This window comes from Leucopleurus acutus (assembly GCF_964270905.1).
Source record: "Leucopleurus acutus genome assembly, chromosome: 10".
Taxonomy (NCBI): Eukaryota; Metazoa; Chordata; class Mammalia; order Artiodactyla; family Delphinidae; genus Leucopleurus; species Leucopleurus acutus.
The window spans coordinates 101,770,196-101,792,237 of record NC_139153.1 but is presented as its reverse complement, the minus strand read 5'-3'; the positions used below and the strand labels follow the sequence as shown (position 1 = coordinate 101,792,237).

Sequence of the window (22,042 nt, the reverse complement as noted above, 5' to 3'; positions counted from 1 at the left end):
CAGCAGAATGGGTGAACTTTCCTCCTCTGTTAAATGGCGGTTGTCGTGAGAACCAGTTCGCGCAGGACGCGGTGTTGTCACCACTGTTGGTTTTTGCCTCAACACATCCAGACCTCTAAGCTCTCGTGTGGTTCGCGTGCGGCTTCGTGTAAGTTCCCCGCTTTGAGGTTTCTCATGTGTCCTCTGTTTAGACCAGAGCTTGGCAGAGTACGAGTCTACATCCTTCTCCCACTGGTACCCCTGGGAGAACCCGTAAGAGAAGAAAAGTGCTGAAAAACACACTCCTCATCATGGGTTGGAGTTAATAAAAGCCAGCCAAACAGCTGGATGTCCAGAACACCCAGGAGGCAGAGGTCACTCACAGATGGTGCTGACGACATTTCTGCGGGGAGCAGCCTCCCGCGTGCCAGGGAAACGGCCCCGTGGAGGCGTGTAACTTGCTGTCCCCAGGCTCTTCCTGACACTGGCTTCTCGGGAACACGCGTCCTTGAGGAACTGAAGAGCCTCTGTGATATATTCAACCTGAGTTTTCGCTCATGGAGGCTTGAGTGAGGGGAGATTTGGAAAGACCGTGCCGTTCGGCGAGGACCTGTTTGAGTTTGCGCCTGAAGGTCTGGGGTGGGGCTCCTGTGAAGGTCTTGGGTGGGGCTTCTGAGAAAGGTTGGACGGAAATCACTTGGAACTTGAGCTTCAGTCTTTGTAGCACCCTCGGCAGCCAGCGCGCAGTCAGCTGCCTGGCAGAAGTAGCTTTTCAACCTCCAGGGTGTTTGTGTAGCATCTTTCGTCACGGAAGTCGACTTCCCCATCTTCCCATTACCGCCCTGGCACCAGTCTGGCGTCCGGGAGATGAGGGAGCAGCGGGAGAGATGCGCTCGGCTGTCCGTGGAGCGCGGCCTCGGCAGGCCCCTCCTCGCTGCTCCGCTCTGCACCTTGATTAACCGGCCTGTGGTGTATCACCAGAAATCCAGGCAAGGGCAAAACTGAGTCAGTATCAGTTAGCTAAAACAGGAACGGACTTCCCACAGAGACCCCAGGATGGAGCTGTACTCAAGGCGGCCCTTTCAAACACAGGTCTTCCCAAATAATGAGCCATAGAAGATTTCATTTAGGGCCTAGTTGTTTAAAGAAATTAAAAACTGAAATTAGCAGCTGAAATCCACTTGGAGGAGTCTGCTATCCCTTTAATATGTCTGTCTGTTCCTCTCACTGAGACATCCCAATCCTTGCTCCAAAGTGATTTGAATACTTAATATTTGCCGAAATGCTTTAGTTGGATTTGAATAACGTAATTGAATTTCTCCTGCTGCATTCAGGGTACGTGAAGGCTTGGGAGTTCCTGTGGTAAGATGTGGATGTGCTTATTTTTAGAAGTGATTCTTACTTATTTCTCTGTCTGCGAGCCAAGAATTAATAAGCAGTGGGCCTGCCAGACAGATGAGGCTGTATTCATCAGAGTTCCAGGCTTTATCTGCCACTCTCCAGGTGAATGGCTTGTCTCTGGGGCTCAGAGATGATCTGCCCAGTGACAGGTTTGGGTTGAGCTGAACTGGATATAGATTGGATGCCATGTTTTCTTAGGAACCTCATCGTAAACAGGATTGTTATAAAGTAAGATCCTGACTACGTGCCACTGCTTTGTGGACAGCCTAGGGAGAGAGACAGATGAACTGGAAGGTCTAACCACGCAGTCGGCACTGGGAAAGAGATATGGCCAGGGCACAGAGGAAGGAAATCTTTATCCCTGGGGTAATCGTGGAAGGCTTACCAAAGAATCTTCAAGAGGAATTGGAAGTTATCCCGGCAGGGAAGGGGGCGCCGTGTTCCAGGTAATGGGAGTAGCAGATTTGAAGGCACGGAGACTCAGTGTGATGAATCCCTGCAGCGTGTCTAGTGGCGTGGCTGGGGCTTGGAGGAGCGATGGGAGAGGAGGCTGGAGAGAGAGGTATGAACTGTTCTTGAAGGGCCTTCGACGTGAATTTTTGGAGTCTGAGCATTAGTTTAAGAAGAGTGAGGAGTCTTAAGTAATTTTTACGCATGAGAGGGACGCACTCAGTTTGGCATTTTAGAGAAATCTGCATAGCAGCCTGTGGAATGGAGCAGCGTAGGGCAAGACTGGGTTTGAGGAGACTAGATTATGTATAATCAGCGAAGAACCGATGCAGGGCAAGCCCACGAAATGGCCCAGGTGCCAGAAAGGAGAGGGTGAACTTGAGGGGTGATGTGGGGTTTACTGGGTTTGGTGGCTGCGTGTGGGGAAGTGAGGGAAGGGGAAAAGCCACTGAAAATTTCTCTTGGGCTGCCTTCTGGGTACCACTCCCAGAGTTAAGGGTCACGGGGGGAGAAGTGTTTTGGAGTGGGGGTCAGGAGAGTTAGTGGACTTTGGGACGTGTTTAGGTGGAGGCTTTGCACACGGACATGTCTGGTGGGTAGGTGCGGGCGTGCGCGTCTGGGATGGAGATGCAGGTTTACGCTCCATCGCGTGTGGGTGCTTTAGCCCCGTTCATCTAGGGCAGTCGGCAGACTAAGGCGTGTACAAGCGGAAAAGGAGGCCCGCGGAATAGAAATGTGTAGTGACGCAGAGGAAGGAAAGGGAGGCTGTTAAGAGGACCAAGGAAGAGTGACCAGCTTAACTGTGAGGGGAAGGGTCGTTGTAGCAAGAGATGGAATGAGAGGGAGTTTCGTTTCTTTTGTGGACTGTTGTGTAAAGAGAAGAACTGACCATGTTTACTAAGGAGAAGGAGCCAGAAGAGAGGTTAGAGGTGCAGGAGACGTGGGAGGATTTCTCAGTGAGAAGTGTGTGGACAGGGTGTCATTGCAGGGGCGTCAGTAGCGCCTAGAGCTGGACGGGAGAGGGTGCACGTTTTGTTTTTGTTTTTTAATTGGAGGTGGGCCTGAAGGACTGCAGTATGGCTGCATGGCAGGTGCATTTAGGGGCGGGAATGGGAGGCTGGAAGTGGGGGTCTTATCTGATGACCTCTCTCTTCTCAGGAAGGAAGAAGGCAAAGCCTTTCCTCTGGTGACGCAGTGTGGGTGTAGGACCTCTGCAGGAGGGAGATGCGTGACTGAGTGCTTGCTGAAGTTCACTGGAGAGAACAGCACTCCAGGGTTTGCTTCTGGACTCAGCACGTGCCTGTAGAGGCGGTTCTGAATGAACCACGTCATCAAGAAGAAATGCACGAAGCCTCTGCTCTGTTCAGGGCACCGTGACAGCGGTCCTGACCCTGGAGGTCCTGCCTGCTCCCCAGAGCCGTCCTGCTGCTCCTGAGCGGGCTAGAAATCGTGCTGGTTGTCTTCCTCTGCAGTGATGGTGTGAAAGGCTGCTCTTTGGGCTTTCGTGTCGTTTAGCATGCTGGCCTCAGTCAGAGGAGTGTACATCCCCTACATTCAATTTTGTAATAAAGTTTTAATTTTAGAAGAGTTCTCGGATTACAGAAAAATTGCAACGTAGGTACAGAGTTCCCGTGTACCCCACACCCAGTCCCCCTGTTGGTGAAGTCTTACATGAGTCTGGTATATTTGTCACAGTGGGTGAATCAATTTTTGAAGAATTACCTATATTTTATTTCTTTATTTCCAAACCTTCTTGCTATGGCCTTTTCAGTTACCTTTGACAGTGGGAGGAACTCTTGTTTACTCATGATTCAGAAACTTGAGTCGAACCAATAATTTGAATGGCCTCCCTCCGTGTGTTTTTGGGACTGTTTTGTCCTAAACCCTGTTTCTTATCTCCTGCAGAAATCATACAATGGATGCAGAAAAGAAAAATGCTGCAGAGGAAAATAAATATCAACTGGAATTTTATCAAGTCAATATGACCCTGATGTCAGTTATATTATTTAAAAAGTGTTATTACCTAGTAAATGCAGTTTGTTAGACAGAAATCTTTTTTTAAAAATGGTTGCATGGACGATAAATAATGAAAAGACTCTTTTCTTTTGGTGAAAAGGTGGTGTATCATCGCCAGTGATAACACAGCCCTTATCCTCTGTGCCTCTAGATAGCACTGATATTATGCTGGCCTGTAATTGACAATCTATACAGTTTGAAATAAAAAAGTCTCTTCTGGTTAAAATTATGTGTGTGTTCACTAGTGCCCTCTCTGGTCTCACGTCCCACTCAGCCGAACACAGACCTAGGATCCCCTTCTAGTTCCTGCTCAAGTACAGTTGTAACAGTCATTCAGGAACAACTTGGAGTTTGCTGGTAATTTTGTAAGTAAGAAGGAGGAGAGCATTTGCATCATGTAATCTGCAGTGAAATCCTCCTGAAAACCTTGTAAATGAGCCCCTCCCTTCTCTCCAAGTCCCTTTTTTGTTGTCAGCCGGGAGTTGCTGGTCTGAGCCATTCCTCCAGGTAGAACTTAATTCTCCGGTGCTCACGTTCCAGCACCTGGAAGTCTCAAAATCCTTCAAAAAGAAATCCTGTTTGTCATGCAGACGGCTCTTGGATTTCGTGGCACCTTTAGGTTTTCACTTCCCAGCCCGGTTACTATCCCGCCAAAAGAACCCCTTACGCTCTCCTCAACTGCCAAAGGATTCTCTTTCCTTGTTACTCGGAGATTATTGTTTTTTATTTTTTTCCCGTCTAATTAAGCTGGTAATCTTTTGAATCGGATCCTTCTAAATAGAGTCATACAGCCAAATCCAACAGTTCTTAAACAGCAGCTTGCAGAAATGCTTCATTCCAAGACAAAGCCCATGAGCAGGCCAGAATGTCCTTTGGGGGCTGTTGAGATTTTCATGGTCCTGCTTCTCCATCTCTTCCTCCTCCCCCGGTCCTCCTCCTTCTCCCCTCTTCCTCTTTATTAAAATGCCTGAATCCACTGCTGTCACCTCATTCAGCCTGTGTACTTCACACTCTTTTGTTTGGCTGAATCACCTGTGACACTTTTCCGTGAACATTATCTTGGGTGATCCCTTCACTACTCGTGTTTCCTGCACTTGCATTTGACGTTGTGCAGGTAAGGATGGTGTTGTGGTCTGTCTCCTAGGGCTTTAGACGTTTGCTCTCTTACCTCGGGTGAAGATTGACTTAATGAACGTAGAATTAACTAGACTGGTGGTAAAGTAGGGGCTGATTGGCTGACCAGCTGGTTAAAATTTCAGATGCTGTTGGAGTGACCTGATTGTATTTGTTCTAATGTTCTAATGCAGAAGTGCTTTGTCACTGGAAAGCATTGTATCTGTTTCTCTTTCACCTTCCTAGATGTTGTCTTGATGCTGCTACCAGCTTCCTGTTCCCGTACTTCCTTAGTTTGTTGAGGTTATTCAGAAAATGAGCCTGGTTCTTTCTCTGTGGCATTGGGCCGGCCCCCCAACCTGCCTGAGGCCAAGCATCTCAGGCAGAAGAGCTGGGATTATTTAATCAGCATTAAGGCCAAGTTAAGATGCGACGAACGTGTGCTCTCGTGCATCCGCGGCCACATAGGGACTCCTTGAATTCAGGTTTTATTTGGATTATTCTATGCTCTGTCATCCTTCAGAGTTTTATAAAATGAACAACAGCATCACAGACCCATGTCTTTTCCTTCCAGAGGGTTTTTCCTTCTGAACCACTTTTGGGTTTGACCAGCATTTCTTCCCCTTTCTCACCTGCATTAGGATTATTTCTTTGTCTAGCTCTCAAAGCGGTTATTTTCCTCATTTCGCTTGCTGTTTTCCTTTGGTTCTCTTCCTTCCTTGGATAAGGAGGACAGGGCTGAGAAAACCTGCGTCAAGCACTGGTGTCCTGATAGGGACCCAAGGGTCACCAGCCTTCCTACACCCGATAGTGCCCTTGAGTTCCATGTGGCCTCCACCACGCAGACCCTTCCTGTTACTGGTGCAACACTGTTGTAGCTAACGTTTGGTTCTAGTGCAGTCCCCCTCAAGTTACTGTTCACACTGACGCACTGGCACATATGAAGGCGTTCGAAAGGCAGGCCCTAATTTTCATGCTTTGAGGGATTTCTTGGCCCTTGTACAGTAATATACGGCTTGCTTGGAGGGTTTGCTTGTTTTGTGGAGGGTGCTGCAGCAGCGTCAGTGTGTGGGGCCAGGCTTCCAGGCTTCTCCTCTCTCATGTTTTCTGTCCAGTTCTTAATCGCATCCATCTGACCATGGATCCTTTTTACACCAAAGCTGAAGAGATGATCATGTATATGCTGTCATGGAAATAACCACGGAGCCTGGAGGATGGGGTCACAAATCAGAGTTTCGTTTGAATTCAGGCTTCATCACTTGCTGTGCAGCAATGGTCAGTTACTTAACTTCTGTAAGCCTCAAGTTCCCTACCTGAGAAACGGGGAAAGAATAGGATGGTGAGGATGAAGTGAAGCCCTAGAGTAAGTAAGAGAAGCTCTCAGGAAGGCAGCAATAGCAACTGTTAGCCAATAGTAGTCCAGGCAGCAGCTGCGGTGAAGTCAGTTACAGGGTTGTTGCATCTGCACGGAAACTCGGAGAGAGGCGGCGAGGGAGGGGGAGGGGTTGTTTAGCATTAATATGCAAGGTGGACGATATGGATTAAACCAGTGATCAATGGACAATTCTAAATGGCTGAATAGAAAAATGGCTGCTTTGGGAACCACAGACCAGCCCTAAATAACTGCTTGAAGTTGTGCTGTCATCCAAGCCCCATTTATACTTGCCCGCTCATAGGATTTTGCATGGATGTATGTTATTCTTCTGACCATTTGCCTTTTCATTTGCTTTTAAATGTGTGGTTAAAATCTGGGCCATTTTGAAAAATCCTTTTGGCTTTCTGAATTTTAAATTGAATTGGCTTTTGCAATCTATTTTTATTCTGAAGCCTGATTAGAATTAATTTCCCGCACCTGTTCTTTTCTCATTTGTGAACTACCTGCCCTGGCTTCTGCAAGCTGTTCCAGTGGGGGTGGAATTCGTCTTCTGGGTCGTTGAGGTTTCTGCAAGGACACGTAAGAAAATGTCAGAGAAATAGAAGAAATCCTAGTGGAGAAGCAAATGACACAGCCTAATGTGTGCAGTTAATGGAAATCTAATTTAATTTTATCACCAGCGGATGTCTCTCAAACAGAAAGCTAAGTGAGAGGCAGCCACTTTAAGGGCCCTGGAACCGAGGCTGAGATGAGTGATTTATTCCCAGCGTGGGGACTAATTGGCTAAGTGATCTTAGCTTCTCTGGGTCTTCGCCTCTCTGCAGTTCATTTCCTTATTTGGGGTTGGCTGGGCTGCTCTCTTCAAGTCCCTTCTAGCTCCAATGTTACATTTCCTCTAGATATAAGAGCTGACTTGTGTACATGGTTTTATTCTCCTGTGCTGTTTTGTGCTGAGGCTGTTATGAATTACTGCTTTTCCTTCTTTCAGAGTTTTCCAAACTTTAGTCTTCAGTATACGTTATGGGTATTTTTTGGTTATACCTATGTATTGTAAATACTGTAGATATTCGTTTTTAAAAAGTAGTCTTCAAATGACTGCCTTCTTTTACTTAGCATTGTCCTAAGCTGTACTACCTGGGGGAAGATACTTGGAGATGATGTCATCTTTCTCATCATATTTTGCCCCAGTATCTTTATCATCCATTGCTAATTATTGTCTGAAATGATCACTACTCTGGTGTTTGCCAGATGGTTGTTTTCTTTATCCATCATTCCTTTTAAAATTATTTTTTAGAATTTTACTTTAACGAAGATCTTTAATTGAATAAATGCACATGGGAGAAGGTAATCGTTTATATTAGCGTGGTTTCATGTGCATATTTCTTTATTTTGTGGGTTGGGGTCCATTACTAAAATTATTTGTTTTGTTGCTCAGATTGACCCAGATTTGGCCACTGGGAGCCTCTTCAAGTAGTCGTCAGTGTCCTTTGACATGTTCTCATCATTTTTTGGCCCCAAATGATGTCCCAGGTTCATCTTATATTTTCTCTGGCCCAGCCCTGAAAGTCATTCATTTCTCTAAGGAGCCCTGCTTTTTTTTTTTTTTAAATAAAAAATGGTATTTAGAAGCCCAGACCTGAGTACAGCTATTGCTATTGGGATGTCACCACTTCTAGGTCCCCCTCAAAGGACAGGAGTGGGCAATATATGCACACCTACTTCTGTTTCTATATCTGTATATGTATTTAGAAACATGAATTCATATGGGTGCCTCCAATTCCAAGTCACTACCACGTGGCTTATTCTAGCCCCTCCCCATTTTCTTTGACAGTGACTGTGAGAAACCTGGTTCCCTTTACCCACAATATATTTACTTACTTGATCAGTTCTTGAATGAACATAAGGTAGTTTCAGAAAAGTGAACACATACCTCTGCAGAACAAAGTTTACTATCCAGTGTACAGTACTTGCTGTGATTATTTTGTCTTTAACCTCAGAATATCCAGTAAAATGCTGTTTTTCAAATTTGCTTTCTTAATTCTTTTCTTCTCCATTCTCTTCCATGCGGCTATTTCATTGTTTAGAGTAGAATTGGCTCTATTGTTGCTGATCGCATTCCATTTTGAGTTTTCACCACATCTGGGTGGATTTTAATTATTTTTTAAAAGTTTTTGAGTACATAAAGTTTTAATGTGATTCCGCAAGTCAGAACTATACAAAAAGTCTACTTAGAAGAGTGTCACTCCTCTCTTTGCCCCCTTCCCACCACCTCCTCTTTTTACTCCATCCTATTCCCCAGTTCTTTTCATTCTGCAGTCTGCTACTACCCACTTTCTGGTAGGCAGTGAATCTCTTTCATTTCTGATTCATCATTTCTATGAAGTTTGTTTATTTTTGTTTTATACGAATGAGCAGGTTCATGTATATTTTATTATTTTCCCTTATTTCTTACATGAAAAGTACCACAATAAGTTTCGAAAAAGTAGCATATAATGTATGATCTTCGCACTTTGCTTTTTTCACGTAGCTTAGAATCATTACATATCACTTCGGAGACGTCATCCTCATTTTTTATTAGGTCTCTTAAGTACCCCATTGTATGGGTAGACCATAGTTTATTTAACATCTCTCTTTTGTCTGGACATTTCTTTGTTTCCAGTACTTCGCAATTATAAACAATGCTACAGTGAAAACTTTATTACGTATATATTAATTCTGGAGGTGTATTCAGGGTGAATAGCCAGAAGTAGAAGAACTAGGTCAGGAGGTGAATTGCAAATGTAGTTTTGTTGGTTATTGACAAATTTACCTCCAAAAGGGTTCTACCCATTTTCACTTCTGTCAACAGTGTATATGACAGTACATCTTTTCCCAAGCCTCACTGAAAGAATGTTGTCGTGCTTTTTAATTTCTACCAGTACAGCAGTTTAAAAATAATGTCAGTGTTGTTTTAATTTGCATTTCTCTGTTTGAATACATTTTCATAGGTTTAAGGGTCATTTTCATATATATATATATATATATTTTTTTTTTTTGGTGAATTGTCTGTTCATGTATTTCTCTCATTTTTCTATTGAATTTTTGGCCCTTAAACCAATGAGTTTATTCCACTTTCACTCTCTCTTTTTCCATTTTTTGGTTATATTATTTCTACTTTGTCACGATATATAAGAATTATATTTTAATCTTCTAACTTAATATCTGGCTTTGTTTTAGTCTCAGATCTGCAATTTCATGTATTAATGTGTTATCCATTAGTTTTTTTTGGGGGGGGGGGTTGAAATTTTCCCAGTTATCTGTTGCTTGAGTAAAGCCCATGCTTTGGTGGATCCTTCAGAAAGAGCTCATTCATGTGAAATTCCCTGTGCTCTTGTATGTTTAAAGCTTTTTCTATAGACTTGGTACTGAAAGGCCAGTGTTGCTGGGTATAAAATTCTTGGTCCTTTTTTTTTTTTTTTTGAGTTTGAAAATGTGAGGTCATTGTTGCCTTTTTTGTATGTTGTTTTTGAAGAGTCTGATGCTAGTCCAGTGGGTTTGCCTTTCTAAGTTGTTTGATCTTTTTGCTTGGAGGTCTTGAGTATTTTTTCTTTTCATCTTTGAAGTCTAATAGTTCTACTAGGATATGTCTTATATTCGGTTCTTCAGGTATCTGTTTTACATGGTGCCCATTATTTCTCCTCTGCTGTTTTGTTTTTCCTCTTTCACTGACTCCAGTTATATAAATGTTATTTCTTCTTTGCCTGTCTTCCATTTCCACCATTTTCTCTCTGATTCTTCTTTCTTTATCACATTGTCCTTTTCTTAGTTGTTTTCCTGCTTTTCTTCAATTCTTCTTGCTAAATCTTTGAGTCCATTATTCCTTGCATATCTTGTAACTTAAACTTAAGTCCTGAGACGATTTTTTTCCTTCTCTTTCTTTCCTCAGTTCACAGTTTTCTGTTTTTCATTCATTTTTGTTCTTAACATTTGCATTTCTGGCCCAAGCAATATTCCCAAATGCTTGTTTGAGCAGATTTAATTTGGTTTGCAAGTATCATCTTACACTTTTCTTCTGCTTCTTGATTTTCTTTTTTGGGGGAAGAAGATTAGATTTTCATCATTTGAGCTGTTTTGAGTGAATTTTTTAATTCTTTGTGATAATTTTCTATAGTTCTGTTGAATTTTTTTTTTGTTCCTTTTTGTGGGCTGTTGGTTGTTTAGATTTTGTAGTTCTCTGGTGCCCTCTTCTGTTAGTGTAGCAAAGTGCAGAGTCTTTAATGGAATCTTTTTGTTTGTTTTAGTGGAAGATGGGGAATAGTTTTGTAAATCCTCTAATTTTTTAGGTTTGTTTTATTTTGTACAACCCTAAATTTTCTCTTTTGCTTCTTTTACTCCTCCCTACCCAATGGCCAAAAAATATCTTACTTTCTTTTGCCCCTTTCACTTCCATTGCAACCATGCCTTTTGAAAACTGTAGCTTCAAATTGGGCATACATTTAAGTCCCTTTTCTGTAGTCCCTCATCAGATCTGCTAGGATACTCTTAGGATGTTCACACTTATTCCTTCTGGTGGTGATTTTAGATCAACCTAGTGCCTCACTGGTTCCTTTCTTCTCTCTTACCCTCAGTTTTTCTCAGCTTGTCCTTAATTACCCCAAACGAAAAAAGCAGGCTGGGAGTACAATAGCACTCTTTCTCTATGGCAGTTAGCTTTGCTTCCCTCCTTCCTTTCTTCCTTCTTCTTTACATACAATTATTTGAAGTTGGGTCACTGTTCTGTTTCCTTCTGAGGGCACGGTGTTTAGTAGTTTGATTTTCTGTTGTTGTTCCAAGTTATTTTTAGAGGAAATATTGAAAGATGTAGACTCTGGCAGCTGCATTGTCTTTAGCTCTCATAGGAATAATTTGAGACCTTGGGAAGTAGAATCTTTTGTGGAAAGATTTGTGTTTGATTCTGCTGAGCACTTAGAGGAACCAGCATTCTGGGGTTGCCTTAGTCCATTTCCACAGCCTGAAGTTCTCTCTGTTACCCAGGTAAGGTGACACCTGGCTGGAAGTCTTTATAAGAAGTAGTCACTTTTGTATTCATTCTTACCATGAGGATACATCCTTCAGAGCACTTATCTAGCATCCCAACTTGGTCAGACACTGTGGGCTTCCAATCTGGCCTCCCTTTTATTGATAAGCTGTCACAAGCAATGTTCAGCGTTCAGTTGAAATTGGGAAAGGCAGAGAGTCTCAGTATTTCTCTCTGGCTTTGTGTCGGGCTTTTTTCTGGCTTTGTGCTTCCTCACAGAGTTTTGTGTAGCAAATCCTCTCTATTGTGTTACTTCTTTGATGCTTTTAAGAATTTTTGTAGTTTTTAGTAGCTTTATCAGGAGATTTGGTTCTAATTATCTAGCCCGTTAGTACTCTGAAACAGCAATTGTTTCATTCTTTGATTAAAATAGTTTTTGATTTCATGGGACTTTGGGTGGAAAGAATGATAGATTGATTTGGTCAGTTCTCCACGTTGAGTCACTCTCCCAGCAGGTAAAGACCTGCTTTGTTGTTAAAGATGGAACACTTTATTTTAGTGCTTAAGCAGCTTCAGACTGATGACAGCTGTGATTAGTAATGGTGATTGTGATGACAGAGAGGACAGCGTATTAGCCATTGCAATGTGCCAGGTACTCCATGCCCTTCATGCATTCTTTTATTTAATTATCATGAAGTCTCTTAATTTATTATTCCCATCTTTCAAACCATTACCTGAAGCTTAGCTCCCATATCACTTTTTGGAGTTTACTGGATAGCAAATGGCAGAAACACATTTCAGGCCTTGTCCTGACCTTTGGAATTACAGGGTAGCAAAGTCCAGCACACTTGCAGTTTAGGAGGGCTTCATAGGACTTCGTTCCTAGACTGTGCTTTCTTACCTAGTCTCAGGTCACACTTTAAGGACAGTGAAAACCCGATTCACTGGCATTTCCACTAGCATGGAGAATAATGTGTCTTGTGAGGAAATGACTGCAAAGAGGTTAGTGCAAAAGGAAAATGGAGAGATGAGCAAAGATCAGAATGGTGTCTTTTAATTTCCTGAAGACTCTCCATTACATGTAGCCTACTGCTTTGTTCAAAGTTGATACCAAATGAACGTTAACATCAGCATGTTCATTGACTCTTAAGACTTCCTGGGTTTGGTTCCACATTATGCCTTTTGATACAGACTCTGGTCGCGATGCTCATCTTATTTATTTGTATTGTTCCTCTTGGTTCACAGCTATTTGCTGGCGTAAAGGATGGAGAAAACCTGCAGCTTTTCGAACAGAGTTCTCGCTCTGCCCGCAAACAGGAGACACACACCCTGGAGGCCACGGAGCTTGTAGAGTTTGACCTTAAGCAAACGCTTACCAGGCTTATGACACATCTTTTTGGAGATGGTAGGTGCTAAATGCCTTTGTCTTTGGGGGCTTAAATGTTCAACAGTTGCCATCTTCCTGAAATCATGAAGCCTACTGTGTCTAGACTTCTTACTCTCAGCTGTGGCTTAATGGTTTAGGTCCTTAGTGAGGTAGAACTTATGGATTTCCCGGTTCATTCCGTTTGAGGAGCAGAGGAGGGTGTGAAAATGCAATTAGCCAGAGAGAGAAAAAGGATCACAGCCTTGCATGAGAATGGCAGCGGATCGAGATCTGTATCATCCACGGGGAGGAAGCGAACAGGCTGATTAATGTCGGAGTGTTGCTATACCTCAGCCGCTGCTGAAGGGGTGATTGCGTGTTTGTATCGCCTGCTGGGATGCTTCTCAGGGGAGATGCAGGGCGGGGAGGGGAGGTGCTCCAGCCAGGCCCACGTTAGGAACTTGACGGATGAGGGGATGGTGTCACGGGAAGCGTGCTGTGTGCTCTCACAGCGCTCACAACGGGTAGGTGTTCACAGTGCCCTCGGACCTGGCTGTTCTCCCTCACTCCGAAGGGGAGTGCCGTGCTCTTACTTCAGGCATTTCGGAGGGTCATTTAAATTTTATCTGGGGTCGGGGTGCTAGATGCTGAAAAATGTCTCGGTAAACCTGTCTGCGTCCCAGCAATCTGGATGTCCTTTAGCATAGTAATAGCCGTAGTAGTGACGATGACAGCGAGAGAGTAATTAATAGTGTCAAATGCTGCATTAAGCACTTTTACAAGGATTTTTTTGTTCTGACCTGCATCTGTGATGTAGGTGTTATTATAATCTCCATTTTTTTTTTATTAGAGGAGGGAACCCAGACCCAGAGCAACGAAGTACCACGTGACCACATTGCAGCTCGGGAGTATTTGAGGCCTGGTTTGAGCCCCTGTCGTTTCGACTTCCGAGCCCATGTTAGACCTTAGCTCTTTTGAAAGGAGAGATACAGATCATTTCAATAATATTCCTAGACTGTGTGGCTTACGGAAGCCGTGATGTTAAAAAGAGGGGGCCTCCCCCGGGTGTTGCCTTCCGACTCTCCCGCCCTCTGACCCCCATAGCTGGTCGGGCTATACTCTGTTATATTTCAGATACCAAGATCACTTAGAAACTTCACATTCAGTCCTTCTTTAATTAGCTAATGATAGGAACTGCCTCCGCAGGCCTCAGAACTATTCTTTTTATACTTGTTTTTATGGTCTGAGCTCTCTCCTCTTTTAAACTGTGAGTGTTGTATTCCTTTGTTCTTGAAAAGCAAAATTAAAAATGAGAGCACTGTTTCCTTGCGGCAGTCTCTTGTTGTTACAGCTGCTTGGGTGTCAGGGCTTTTTCTCCCTCTCCAAAGCAGTTGATTATTTTCTGCGAACATTTCAATTGCACCAGCATCCTAAGGCTGTTATGAGAGAGGTTATCGGTTTAGAATTGGAAAGAAAGAAAATGCCCTTTAGACAGTTTATATGCTTGTGGAATACACTGACATTTTAAACACTTCTAAATGGTTTCCCCTCTGTCTTGTACCGTGTTTAGCAGATCACTTCTTTCAGAGCAGCTAAGGTGGGGTTTAGGAGTCCTCACACTGTGGTTTCACTTGCTGCCCTTCACGGTTTATGGCCGTCTCTGGCATGATCCCTTGCTGAGCCCTGGAGTTTCCCTTTAGGAGGCGCCGGCCTCATAGCACAGTTTGGGTGAACGCGTCTGAAAGAGAAGTGGACTGTGTTCCTCTGCTGCCGGCTAGATATGTTGCTGTGGCAAGTCGTGTCTCTTCCATTTAAGAGCAAAACAGGCTAACGGTTGTCACTGAGATGCACTCGCAGCTCCTGTCCCAGGACCCTGCGGGTGGAAGTGCAGGTGGCCTCAGCCGTCAGCTCCCCCGGGGCCGCCGCAGCTGCGGGCAAGCCCCCTTGCCCAAGGACAGTGCCCTTCCCAGAGCTGCCCACAGCCAAAGACTGCTTGTGGGAGGAATATAAAGGCCCCACAGTTTGCCCCCAGCCCCCAGCCCCTGCCCACCTGGCTCCAGCTCCCTCATCCCCGCTCCCCCTCTCCCCCCCACACCCTGTCCCTCTGGCGAGGTTAAGACTTTGCTGGGCCTGATTGCAGTTGGTTGACTCCCCCCGCTGCAGCTGCCACCCTCTTCCTTCCATAGGTGCCGATTCTCCCCAAATAACTTGCTTGTCAACCCAACCTCCAAAGGGTCTGTATGCGGCCCTTGCATTGCAGGGCTCTGTATTATGAATGCTGTCCTGGTCGGGAGTGAGGTCAGTCGGCAGTGAGGATACTGTGTCTTTCGTACCTTTTCATATTTTTCTCTGTCCACGAATCCCTGTTAATATAAATGAAGTGAAAGTGATTGAGGATGATAACTCGGTTTATGGCTGTTAGTCCTACTTTGTTCCTGACTGAGTCAAATTTACAGAGTGTTGAAGCATGTCACTTTAATAACTTTGAAGTGTACTCTTTTGGGCTGTCTGGTGCTGTCTGATTTGCAGAGGGTCGTCTTACATCTGGAGGTGAAGTAGCAGAGCAGCGGCTGCCTCGGGCCATGTGGAGCTGTCTCTGCTCCTTGGGGCTCGGGTGTCGTCCAGGCCGGCTGCACTTTCAGATGAAAACTGGCCGGCAAGGTCCGCCTGTCGGAACCTTGGATCACATGCTCTGAAATGGGGCTACAGCGAGCCTTGCCTTGTGCTGAGTACAGGTACTCAGTGGAAAGAGGACATCATCACTTTAGGACTCGGGTGGAGAGAGACTTAAGACCCGCCTTTCCTTAGGAGTCTGCTGAGTGGAGAAAATACTTACTAGCGTTAACCTTTCTGGCCTAAGGACTTGGTACAAGGAAACTGTTTGGGAGAAAGCGTGAGATAGCCACGATTGAATTAGCTGGAATGCTTTTAAGGAGCCTAAGAAAGTTGCTGATTCTCTGGTGACTGGGTAGGGCTAAGAAACAGGTTCCATACCCTAGAGAAGTAAGAAGTTGAAATTGTGTGGGGTTTTATGTTAAATGAAATGAAATGATTGGGCCTCGAGGTACAGTGAAAAAAGTACTTAAATTTTTCAAGATACTTTAATCAAGACAACGCATGTGCCAGGACTGTGCCTGTTTCATACTCTTTCTACCTGTAGGAGGTTGATACACAGGCAACCGGGAGACATTAAGGTCTGTGGACGAGGGAGAGTTCCTTCTCTGCTTAGGTTCATAGAAAGCTCCAATTCTTGATACATATATATATTTCATCACATTTGAGAAATTTCAGTAAATTATTTCTTCAGCTATTTTCTCTGTTACTCCCTCCCCTTGGGGACTCCAATTACATGTATATTCGGCCACTTGAAACTTTTCCACAGTTCACCGGTGCTCTGTAAACTTTTCTCTCAGTATTTTTTTTTTCCTTCTGGGTTTCATTTTAGATAGTTTTCATTGCTGTACCTTTAAATTCATCAATCCTTCTTTTTTCCTGCAATGTCTAATCTGCTGTGAATTCCATCCAGTGTTCTTTTCACCCCGTTTTCTAGTTTCAGTTAGTGTCTTTTCATGATCTTCTTTATCTCTACCTAACATGTTCAGTCTTCCCTTCAGCTTTGGGAGTGTACTAAATATCATTATCGTGCATATTTCAGTGCCTTTTTCAACTAGTTCTGTCATCTGTGTCATTTCTTGGTGAATTGCTATTTCTTTTCCTCTACTTTATGTTTTTTTCTTCTTCTTCTTTGCATGCCTGATCACTTTCTATAGGATGCCCGATATTGTTAGCTTTACCTCGTAACGCGTTGTATATTTCTGTATTCCTAATACTCTCTCTGAGCTTCGTTCTGGGATTACTCAGAAACACTTTGATCCTTCTCATTTCGTTTTAAGCCTTGTTAGGCAGGGCCAGTGTAGGGTTTTAGTCCGGGATTAGCTTTTTCCCACAACCAATTTAAGACCCTTCTTAGTACTGTAACTGAGAACCCATGAATTATGAGGTCTTCCATGCGGCTGTTTGGGAACTGACCCCTTTCTGGTCTTGGTGAGCTTCCAGCGTTATTCCTGCTAATCCTTTTGTGTGGTCTGTTCCCTGGCCTCGGGGAGTTTCTTCAACACACCTGCACTGACATTTTCATTTGTATTCCATCTTCTGCAGATCTTCAGACCTCTCTCTCTACAGCCCTCTTCTTTCACCCTGACCTGTGAACTCTCAGGACAGACTGTTTCCTCAACCTGGGAAGACCTCTGGGCTCCTCCTGTGTTTTCCTCTCCCGGGGCAGTGTTAGGGCTCATCTTTCAGGGATCAGTGTCCTTGGTTACCTGATATCCAAGGTCTAGTGTGGCATTGTTTCATATATTCTGTCTTTAAAAAAATTATTTTATTTTTTTTTTTAGTTTTTTGAAACTGGGGGCTGGTGTTTTTCTTTTCAAAGAAGAATTCGATCTGGAGATAGATAAAATCCTAAAGATGCATTCTTTAGGTCTGGTTTACAGAAGGATTGCCTTATGATTTTTGTTTTTAGAACAGTCAGTGAATTGTGCTTTCATGGATCTCTCGGGGTAACTGAAATACACTTATTTTAGACTCTCAGGCTGTTTTATAAAGTTAATCTCCTCTGGGGTGACTCCAGCTTTGGTTGTTGGTTGTGTTGGCTGTCTTACTTAGCAATCGCGTAGTTGGAATTATGGTCTGCAGGTCATGTTCAGGGGAAGATTTTGTTTTTGTTTTTCTCCCTTTCTCTGCTTTCCTCCCTCCTGCCCTCCCCACTTTGCTTATTTCTCCCCTGTGTGGGGGTTTACACTGAGCTCTTCCGACTTTAAATCCAGAGCGAGGTTTTGTAGGGACCTGTCAGATGTACTCACCAGCTCTGATTTAGGGACATGACAGGTCCAGCGCCCAGGGCTTGGCTCTCCAAGCTAACAGCTCTTCAGAGCTACAGCCCCAGGCTGTATTTGGTGACGATTTTTGTCACCCTTCTTTCACCAGCATGGAGCCCATTCCGTCCCAGCTTCTGACTGCAAGCTTTTAGCCTCGCTCAGATGCCAAGCCAGGAGCACGTTATCCTGCGGGAGGCAAGCTCCTGGCATCTCTTCCTGATTGTGGACCCCAAGCCCAGCAACACTGTGATTTATCCCCTCTCCCTGTTTGCTTTTCTGTGCTGGTTCTGGCCAGTGGAGGTATTTCTCTTACGTCTGAACATAGACCATGGCTTTTTGGTTTTCTCCTTTTTCTCCTACCTGTCGTTGTGTGTTAGGAGAACAAGGAGGCCGATGGTGCCTTCTTGGCCTTGGAGGGCGCTTTGCTGGGAAGCCGAGTTAGTGCAGTTTTCATGGTCTGCTCCAGTGGAGGGCAGCATTGGGCTTTGCAGTCTGACACCTGGTTTTGAATTCTGATCTTGGCATTTTCTGTGTAAACTTGGATTAGATATGTAAGCTGTGTCCGTCACAGTTCCTCCATCTGTGAGATGGGAACAGTGGTGCTTGTTGTGCAGTGTTTATGGCAGCCTGGCATGAGTGTAAAGGTTAGCTGAAGGAGCCACGTGGGTATTTAGCATGGCACCAGAGTAAATAAACAGCAGATGTCGATGACCTTAGCATGCACTTGAGAAATGTTTCTTTTTCTTCATATTTTTATAAAAACCTGAGAGAGTTTAGATAGTGGTCTGATTTTCAGCGACATTCATTTCAAAAATCACCCATTGAGTATTTAGATTCTTTACAGACTTTTCCTTACTGAATTGTCACCAAAACTCTGCGAGATGAATATTATTCTTGTTTTGAACGAAGCTGGGGCAGTGAGAGGTTAAGGCAGTTGCTCGAGGTCACTCGGCCTCAGGTGCTGGAGCTGGATCTAGTTACGGGTCTAGGATTGCTCTTGCCGTGCATGGTGGACCCGCCCACGTCTCTGGGATCAGATGCGGGAGGCAGGCGGAGGGTGAACCTTCTGTCTGGCAGGTTTGTCTGTGGAGCCGTCCTGTGCCAGTGGGTCGGGGAGGAAGGTTGAGGACAGAGGGCGCTTGGCTGTGGCTCTCCCCTGGACCAGGTTCCCCTCAGGCTGTCCCCTCTGCTGCCCGTGTCGCCCCTTACCCCAGTGCCTCGGACCCCACACCCAGATTTAGGATGAGGGAGCACTGAATTGTGCTGCACTCCGTTTCTAACCCCACTGCGAGGTAGAGAAATGCTAATATCATTTTAAGATCCAAGCCCTAAGCAAGAGGGTTCCTGCGTATGGGAGTCTGAAACGACACTTCACCTTACTGCTCTTTCCGCCAAGCAGAAGACTCATAACAGTGGGACCAACTACACTGTCAGCAACAGTGGGAGAAGTTGCTAGCCTTTTATTTTTCCCCTAGTACTTTGCATCTGTCTCAGCAGAGGGAGTCACTGTGGCTGAAACAGAGCTCACATCTTACCCTGTGTGCTGTGGCGTACATGGTCACGTGCGTGCATCCTCTGCATGTGGGTGTGCTTCTGTGTACTTGACCGCACAGGACTGTATAGGGTACAGTAGTACAGTATCTTTATTCCAAGCCCAGGATGTCTGGAGGCAGGTGTAAAAGCAGCAGTGATGTAGCTGGTACTGCTGTGCTTTTCAAGGTGCTGTACTGTAAGATTAAAATGGTTTTTTGTTTGTTTTTTATGTATTATTTGTGTGAAAAGTATTATAAACCTATTACAGTACAGTACTATACAGCCAGTTGTGTTAGTTGGGTACCTAGGGTAACTTTGTTGGACTTAACTAATAAATTGGACTTAATGAACGAACGTGCTCTGGGAACAGAACTGGTTCGGATGTAGGGGACCGTTTTACTGCAACACTGTATTAGTCTGAGGTGTATGACATAATGATTGGATACATGTATATATTGCAAAACGATCACTGCAATAAGTTTAGTTAACATCAATCACCTCACATACGTACAACTTTTTTCTTGTGGTGTCACCGATGCCCTGTTTATACAGGGAAATGTATACTCTTACAGTGTTTCGATTTTGAACGCTGTGAATATATTACTGTTCAAAACAATTTTTTTTAAGAAAGCTATGAGAACAGAGCAATACTGAGAACTGTGAAAAATTGCCTGTCCGCTGCTTGGTACGTATTCAGTTTAAAGGGCTGTGGGTCTGATTTAAATCGAGCAGAAGCAGAAGAGATGGAATTGTCAGCTGCATTTGACAGTGAGGGCCGGGTAATTTCTAGTTAGGTTGTGCTCACCTCGGATGGTCCCAGTTTTTTACGGATTTCTTTTTAGCCAGAGAGCACCCTCCATCCTTTTTCTCCCCGGCTTCGCTTTCCTTGCTTGGGTGCCTGCCGTGTCCGGTGTAGAAAGCAGGAGAATCAGAGTTCTGCTACATTCGGCTGCTCCTCGGGTTCCAGCACTGAGGAATTAATGCCCAAGAGCAGTTACTAATTGCGTATTTGTATAGCCGGTATGGAAAAGTCTCTGCTTCGGTGGAGGGTAGCCTTGGTAGCATATATAAAGTCACTGGTATGTGCTCTGGTCTGGGCCACCAGCCTTTTCAAATTTAGATTCTGACAGCTCTGGGAGGTGGTTCTGATAGCACAGTCCCATCTTTAAATATAAGGGTATGGGAAGCAGAGAAAGAGTCCCTTCCTGAGTGGGTAAGTCAGGGAAATGAATTACAGGGTGTGTTTAGACGAGATCGGTGATGAAGGCGGGTGGGGTGACCTGGAATGGCATCTGTTTAATGTGTCTGTGTCCAGTGTTAGGCGTCGCAGTACCGCCTCGGCGGCAGGGCTTGGTGGGAAGAGGCCGGGGCCCGTGCCCCGCCCCCTGCGTCCGGCCCTGATTGGTCTTCCCTGGTACGTGGTGCTGCCGTCCTGTGCCCGTGCCCCTGGTTCCCTACGGCAGGTAGGGCCGGCAGTGTCCTGCCAGAGCTGAGAGAATTCAAGTTCTTGCTAGTCCTTTTCCACTCAGGCTCACATCACTATCCTTTTTTTGTGTGTGTGTGTGGTACGCGGGCCTCTCACTGCTGTGGCCTCTCCCGTTGCGGAGCACAGGCTCCGGACGCGCAGGCTCAGCGACCATGGCTCACGGGCCCAGCCGCTCCGCAGCATGTGGGATCCTCCCGGACAGGGGCACGAACCCGTATCCCCTGCATCGGCAGGCAGACTCTCAACCACTGCTCCACCAGGGAAGCCCTATGTATTCCTTTTTTATATTCTTTTCCATTATGGTTAATCACAGGATCCCGAATATACTTCTCGGTGCTATGCAGCAGGCCCTTGTTGTTTATCCATCCCACATGTAATAGTTTGCATCTGCTGACCCCAGCCACCCCCTCCCCACTGGCAACCACCAGTCTGTTCTCTATGACACTACCATTCTGAAGGAATGCTCACCAGTCATTTCTGGGGTCCCAGCTGAGGGAATGATCCTCGACTTTGGGCTCTCAGCATCCTCCTTCAGGAGAGAAAGCAGAGCAGGTGCCTGCATCTCCAGAGAGCATCTCTGCCTCTGGGAAAACTTGGGCTTGCTAGGCCCTCTGCTCACAACCACTGGGCAGAGCAGTTGTTGCTGTACAGCGTGGAGATGGGGCAGCTGGGCTCAGAGAGGTTGATTAACCTACCCCCGGTTTCACAGCAAAAAGGGCAGGATGAGACTTGAATCCAGGTTTTTGGTTTATTCTTCTACTTGGCTCTAGCCTAAAAATTAATATATAATTTTTGACAGTTGCTGTAATCTCACAGGGTTCTGAGACAATTTTTAAAAAGCTCTGAACTTCATTTGTAAATATGTTTAAGTAAATTATTACATCCAAACCAAAAAGAAAAAGACAAACACACACATAAAACAGAAAAAAGAAAGAACTTTGGCATTATTTTCCATTAGGTATATAATATATGTACATTTAATGTAATTTAAACTAATCACCAATAAGAATAGTCTAAGGCATAATGAATCCATGTGATTTGGACAAGTTTACCAGAAATTCCCCTCTATTAATGTATAATTCAAAACGCCTAGTTCTTAGTGGATTTTTTTCACAGACTCCTGATACTTGACGTGTGAAATAAGCCATACTTAACATAGTTTTTAGGTGGTTATTCAATATCACATCTTTGATACACGCTGCATGTCAAGATGTTTTTTCAATCTGCTATAATAATCCTTACTATAATTTTGAGGTTATGGGGAGAAAACAAGAAGAAAGTGTATATTTGGGGGTAATATAAAAGTAATTAATAAATGATTCTACCACCAGCTATGAAAAAAATTACTGTTATGTGTCAAAGTAACTAAAATTTAAATTGCTAGAATATGTAAAAGGATATGGTATTTTGATAAAAAATTACACATTAACTAATATAATTTACTTTT

General features: G+C 44.4%; 1 protein-coding gene across 2 annotated transcripts in view; it reads left to right on the top strand.

Moving 5' to 3' along the window:
* FARS2 (phenylalanyl-tRNA synthetase 2, mitochondrial) overlaps positions 1-22,042 on the top strand; it is a 384,165-nt gene that overhangs the window by 89,477 nt on the left and 272,646 nt on the right. For both annotated transcript variants that reach the window (XM_082848141.1, XM_082848140.1), the window contains one exon: positions 12,576-12,735. In XM_082848141.1, coding sequence (XP_082704267.1) covers positions 12,576-12,735 — 160 coding nt within the window. The remainder of the gene's footprint in view (positions 1-12,575; positions 12,736-22,042) is intronic.